This window comes from Rhipicephalus microplus, unplaced genomic scaffold (assembly GCF_043290135.1).
Source record: "Rhipicephalus microplus isolate Deutch F79 unplaced genomic scaffold, USDA_Rmic scaffold_15, whole genome shotgun sequence".
Classification (NCBI taxonomy): Eukaryota; Metazoa; Arthropoda; class Arachnida; order Ixodida; family Ixodidae; genus Rhipicephalus; species Rhipicephalus microplus.
Window position 1 is genome coordinate 2,099,200 of NW_027464588.1, and position 6,807 is coordinate 2,106,006.

Below are 6,807 nucleotides of genomic sequence, written 5' to 3' on the forward strand. Positions count from 1 at the left end.
CGGGTCAGCAGCTGAGCTTCGTAACTGCTACAGTGGCACAGCGGGCTAAGATATCTTTCTGAGAGGAAAACAAACAGCGCTGCTGAAAGATGAAATAGGCAAGCCTATTGTTATGAGAACCTTAGTGATAGCTGCGGTGACCTGAGAGTTATTTTCTCGAACAATAGTTTTAATTGACACTCTTCTGCCCACTTTTTCTCATTATCTTGTTTTAATGCCGTAGCTCACATACGTGATCTGGTATACAAAGAGGCGCGTCCGTTTGTTTATTTTTGCCTCCCTTATTTTTATACGGAAGCTTTGCGTAACAGGTTCTTTCTAACAGTAATAAGCTTTAGTAGCGCTTCAATAAGGCTGCGTTCAGACTGCAGTCGCAGCTATCATAAGTGACGTATCACGCAACAGCTGTACCATTCATTTGCATAAATAACGACCAGGTCAGTAGACAATAAAGTGGAATGCTGGGCCAGTTGGTGCTGCATAACGTGGAATTATATGACCGCACAAGGTAGTAGGAAAAGCACTCGACAGCATCTTTCCTGTCAACTGCTTTTCCTTCTACCTTGTGCCCTCATATATTCCCACATTAGGTCAATAGACATTGATCTTTTTGGCATAAGTTTTTTTCTATAAGACGTGCCAATCACTGCTCTGTATGTGCGGTGTGTCCTCGCTACAATTGCAGCGAAGCGAGAATCGCCACGGGCTGCGCTGTTTGAGCTAAAGAGGAGGTGTGACGAATGCTTCTATTGACGCACATCGCGTCTCCCCTCTAATCAGGCAAACCAACTGCACAGACGTGCTACTACTGCATCTTTCAAGATGCGCATGCATATGCGGAATTTGGGGAGCCTGGAATCCCCGCAAACGGGGAGTGACAACCGAAAGTGCTTTGCCCGTTGGTGATACATAGAGGCCACTTCAGCATTTTTGTAGAAGTCGTGCGTCTTATTCAACAACATCTGAACAAACTTGCGTTTGAGCTTATGATCCTTGCTTAGGATCCGTACGTGGAGCACGTAGTCAGAACAACCAAGAAGTTTTGAACATTTTTTTCATACTTGCTTTCATTTCCTTTGTTCTCTCGTGTAGCCGTGCCTTAACCCAAAGAATGCTATGTCTGTGTTAAATAAATATTGAAATGTAACATAGCACGTGTAAAGGCATAGAAAAAATTGAAGTAAAAATACAAAATTTTAGCTCATGCACGTCCACGACTGAGAGCATCACATCTTGCCGCGTCACGAAATAACAATGAGTTACCACAAAAGATTGTCTGAAAACAAGTTGGAGCTGCGCTCACATGTTACTAGGCCTTTATTGCGAGAAAAAGTTCATACAAGCTTAATAATTAGGTATAGGAAATCTGGAAACGTTATCATTGCTTACCAGTGTCTCACGCCAGACCAACAGTAGCTGAGCTTTTGTGGTGTGAAGTTTTTCAGTGGAAGCATGTGTGAACGAGTGATGTGCTTGTAGCGCTTCCTACATCGCGCTAAAGTACTTACAACATGACGAGTTTCCAACTACCTGGACAACAGGTTTCAAAAGGCCCAGCACTGCTATCATAGAAGCAAAGGCTAGAAAAGTGTCGGCATGCACGACAATAAAAAATGCTGTGCAAAATACGCGATCTCGAAGGCTCTGGTATCCCGCAATATCTAGGTTGCAATCCCAACGAGGCCGTAAAGTGCGAAATCAAACCTACGGTGTCAATTTTGACGACGCACTTGTTATGCTGTGTAAATGTGAGAGCTTTATACAGTTGTCGTTTAGGGCAATGTCAGGAGTTTTCCCGCGATAGCTTTCAAGCGAAGATATGCTCGCTCAATAACCCAAGTTATACTCTTGCTTTAATAACTCAGTGTATTGCAGCCAAGCGAGACAATGTTCTGACAGTTTTACCCTGTTTGTTTTTTTTACTGCTCACAGGGCGAAATGCAGATAAATTCACGTGCGATGGTGTCGACACCTGAGAACGGCCCGTGGGTCATCATCCGCCACCACAACAGCCACCGATAGCAACATCTGCACTCGAACATTCTTCAACGATCATACCACCCGTGTAGCAAGATTATATATCGATAGGATAATGGTTCTGCATTTTGAGAAGTGAGGCGCGACGACGACAAATGACAGAGGGAATACATACACACACTCTGGCTGCCATCTACAGCGTGCTATCTATCACAGTGTGTCGTGAACACATAAGAACCGGCGCACGCAACGCTATCACTGTTTTAGAATGCCAGCCCGTCTGCTTAACCATGTGCCGTAAGCTTCTATTTGTGTGAGTGGTTACACCTGCACTAAAGGAAAAGAGTTTCATTGCATGTTTGGCAGTAGCTCATATCATAATTTGACACGCTGCAGCCAAAAAGAAGTGCGCATACGTAGCACGTCAGACAACAGAAATCGAGATCATCTGCACAAAATATCATCTTGTAATAATCAATATACTTATTAGAATGATTAGTTAGAAAGCATCCGCGCTGTTAACGAATAGTACGCGTTGAGGTACGGTAAGCATTCAAACTCACATTACTAATTAAGCTGCCCAACTCGAGTGAATGCTGTTTCATCCGAAACCTTTGACATGTGCATTGTGCCAATCATACGTAGTGCAAAGCCGATACGCAATAACCGGTGCAACCTGGTTGGAACTTCTAAACCAGCTTTCCAAACAGGGCTGCCTCATTTCCCTGATGAAGGCATATTTTAGAGAAGCAGTAACATAAAATCTCAGTATATATACAGCATCTAATTAGTTCCACCACATTTAGAAGTTTAACTGAGTTTCTGAATTCCACACTGTTACCGTAGTGATCGTTACGTGGTCGTCAATATCTGTCCTGACGACTATCATCTAGCACCGGTATATGGCGCTAACTTGTACCATTAGAAAGAAACTAATGAAGACACAGAAGGGACTGGTAGATGGCGCTAACTTGTACCATTAGAAAGAAACTAATAAAGACACAGAAGGGAGAAGGAAGACGAAGTGAAGAATCGCTGGGCGTGAGTTTCCTAGCGCTGCTGTTTTTTCGCCAATTTTGTAAGTTTTCTTGCTCGTCTTCTGCATCTTACTGCCAAAATTCGGCCACCACCTTCGCGGTGCACCAGGCGGCACTCTTCAAGGCGCCGAAGCCTTATGTTAGGCTGCCACGACGTCCAAAAGCTTCGGCTACTGGTGGCAACCATTCTTCTCGGCGCCCATCAGATGAAGACGAAGTGATGAATGCGTCCGAACAGCACGATAATCACGTGTTTCGCGGACCCGAAAAGGACTGTGACGGCCCCTCGACGACACCTAACGCCGACGACGAGTGTGTTACTCCGATGAAGGCGCGTCCTGATAATCTAGAGGATTACAGCGATGCAACAATCATCGACTCCGCGGAAATGAACTGTGATGTAGAAGCAGCAGACAGGCCTTTCACAACAGTTACGTACAAGAAAGCCCGACCAGCGGGGATACCCGTACTTTTCAAGCTGACAGAGCCTAGCACCTCGTTTTGGAAAGTCAATCCGAACAAACTGGCCAATGAAGTAGTATCTGCTGCTCAAGAGAAAGTGGAGTCGTTTCGTGTCAACATAGACGGCCACTTCTCCGTAAGTGTGTCTACAGTTACTGCATCCTCCAGACTTCTTGAGTCAACACATGTTGCTGGTCTTGAAGTGGCACGGTATATACTGCAGTCGTACGTGAGGAACCTAGGAAAGATTAGACAAGTACTAGTGCAATACAGTGAAGATCAACTGCTTGAATATTTGATTGATTTGTGGGGTTTAACGTCCCAAAACCACCATATGATTATGAGAGACGCCGTAGTGGAGGGCTCCGGAAATTTTGACCACCTGGGGTTCTTTAACGTGCACACAAATCTGAGCACACAGGCCTACAACATTTCCGCCTCCTTTGGAAATGCAGCCGCCGCAGCCGGGAATCGAACCCGCGACCTGCGGGTCAGCAGTCGAGTACCTTAGCCACTAGACCACCGCGGCGGGGCTGCTTGAATATTTAAGAGACAGCGGTGTTATCTCCCAGACAACACAAACACAACCTCAGGACGTCCTCAGTATGCCTCCGTGAGGACAATATGACGCCCTCAGAATGTTCTCTTATGGTACTAGAATGGCACTAATCCTGTCCCTTTGTCCATACACATAATAACCACAGCACATCCTCAAAGCAACACTTCAGGACTTTTTCAGTATCTTTTCCGAACAACGAGTGCTTGGCCGGTTTGGTACTGTGGGCAGTGATACTGCATAGGATTTACTTGTTGTTATGATATTTTCATACATCAAAAGAGAAATACTTGTGAGGTCTCATGTATATATACTGTATCAATGAACAGAGAGGTGACAAAACAAAGTCGTTGACTGAAATTTCTTTAACAGTAATTAATCACAACTGACAGCTTTGTCAGGCATTCGAGTCCACGTATAATCTGAAAATGAAAAGCAGTATCAAGGCAGTCAACACAGCTCAATCAACCACGTTTGTAATCTTCCTCAAAAGTTTGACACAGTGTCCTCATCACCACGTGTATCGTACCCAATACACTCACTAGTGTTAGAGGCTCCGCTATGACAGCCTTCCAGTACACTCGACATGGGCTTTCACTTGACCTGCCCGAGGTCGGGCCATGTGTCAGATGCAGAAGTCGATCCTTTTCACGGTGGGACCAGGCTGCTTCAAAAGCACAACTGATCGCGATTGGCTGGTGTTCCAGAATGCTTCGAACCACACCTCGCCGCGGTTGACTGATGACAATAAATCAGTCTGAACGTTGAGCAGCCCAGTGCAGCCATCAACACGGCAATTTACCTCCTGCCGTCACCTACGACTTACACTCTCACACATATCTCACTTTTAACCATGCACACAAACAACAAAGGACACGAACCTTCACTAGTACACAGCACTTTCCCTGAAAGACCCCATTTTGACAGTCAGTTGGCTTGGAATGGCTTGGCTACTCGCCTAATCACAATTGTGCCGCATGGTCAATGGTTGCCAGCTGCTAGTTTGTTATTACGTGCTACAGTGGCGTATAATGACTAATTTAGGGTGCGACATTTAGGAACACACTGTTTCAAATGTACATTTCGCAATTCCAGGTTCAATACCCAAGCCAATTTATTACGCGTGTCTCATCAAGCGGAATGCATAATTTGATAGTTTTCTGCCCAAACTAAAAGAAACAAACAAGGTAAAAATTTACAATAACTTTATAACTGTATGAAACGAATGTGGGGAGAAACTTTACACTTATGAAATGCATCTACTTGGTGCACAAATGTTTTGAGGAAATACATCTAAGTGCTCAGTGTAATGTTTTTCAAAAGATCCTTGACATGACCATTTCCGGACCAATTGTTGTCCTCAGAAAGCACTCGAAAAAAAGTTTCCGGGTCAAGCCAGCTTGTGTCGTCCTCAGTAAGTACTAAGGTCAATGATAACTGTGAGAGGGCGAATGTGCCATATCAGGATGACCTCAGGACATCGAGTATTGTCTGGGCTCAGTCAGGAGACAGACTAAATGGCTCCATTGTGAAGATGGTTCAGCAGAGCCACATTTACTCGGCAGTGCAATTCTTGAGTTGCCCCCCGACAAGCCACTGCCGCCTCGTATTCTCCTAGGTTTCAGAAGTCATCCAGTGGAAGAGTACCTACAGCCCGCTACATGATGTTAGAACTGTCAATGCTATGGACATGTTGCCAAATCGTGCTATGGACAACTTCGCTGCAAAATCTGTGCAGGAGCACATGATTACAAAGAATGTACATCAAGGAATCATCCAAAATGCACCGATTGCAATGGAGACCACGTAGTGCCATATGCTGGTTGTCCGAAACACCAGGCAGCCGCTCGACTAAAGCGACAAGAAATTTTGCTTGGAAGAGCTCCAAAAAAGGGATCACCTTGTCCGAATCCTGAAACTGTGCATCCACTCCCTGTGACTTCACAATCACAAAAGAGTACAACACCACTGTCGTATGCCACGGTAGCCAAGCGTGCTTCAGCTCAGAAAAACTGAAGTACAGCCAAAACGAACCGTAGAGGACGATCACCAAGCGTTCAAAGGCAGAAAAGCGACAGCAGGACACCGAAAGCGTCAGCCACTCAGGATAAGCAAGTGTCTACACCTTTCACCTCGCCAAAGCCAAATGCACAACAGCAACGTGCACCGAAAACAAGTGATGTGGATATAGTTATGTCGAGGCTCTTCCTTGCTTTGAAGGCAATCCTGCATGTATTTCCACAGGCCAATGACCTACCAGAGGTGAGCGCAGTCCTTTCATTAGAGCCTCTAGCAGTACAACAAAAAATTGTTGTATAGCAAAGTGGCTTTACAAATGACCAACCGTTTCCGCAACAGAGCTGTGTTTCAGTGGAATGCCAATGGCGTTAGGTCCAAAAGCGCAGACTTTAGGAAGCTGGTTGCTCAGTATAGCTTTCCCGTTATGCGCATTCGTTGGGGCACGCACGGTGTGCTCCACCCGCGGTGAGCCAGGCGTACGGCCCTCGGGACCCCCTGACCTCGCCACAGCCTCACGTACGTCCAGCTGTGCATGCCCAGGGGCCCGAGCCCCCGCAGGACACATCGAGGATGATGTCAGAAGGCGCCGGCAGTCCACGAGGCCTTGAGCAGCAGGCACCGGTGTGCAGGGGAAACTGATGCCGTGGAGTGTCACAGCGGGCTCTGGGTCCACAGTGCGAGTGGTGCCGCGGGCCTCCACAGGCGCCGGGACAGGCGGGGAGTCTGCAGGAATGTCAGCTGACCCAGCCGAGGTCG

General features: G+C 46.3%; 1 protein-coding gene across 2 annotated transcripts in view; it reads left to right on the forward strand.

Annotated features, from left to right (window-relative positions):
• The window catches only part of LOC119173747 (cytochrome P450 3A24), a 108,294-nt gene extending 105,299 nt beyond the window's left edge, over positions 1 to 2,995 (forward strand). For both annotated transcript variants that reach the window (XM_075883128.1, XM_075883129.1), the window contains exon 14: positions 1,933 to 2,995. In XM_075883128.1, coding sequence (XP_075739243.1) covers positions 1,933 to 2,022 — 90 coding nt within the window. In that variant the 3' untranslated portion in view covers positions 2,023 to 2,995. The remainder of the gene's footprint in view (positions 1 to 1,932) is intronic.
• The last annotated feature ends 3,812 nt before the right edge of the window (positions 2,996 to 6,807 follow it).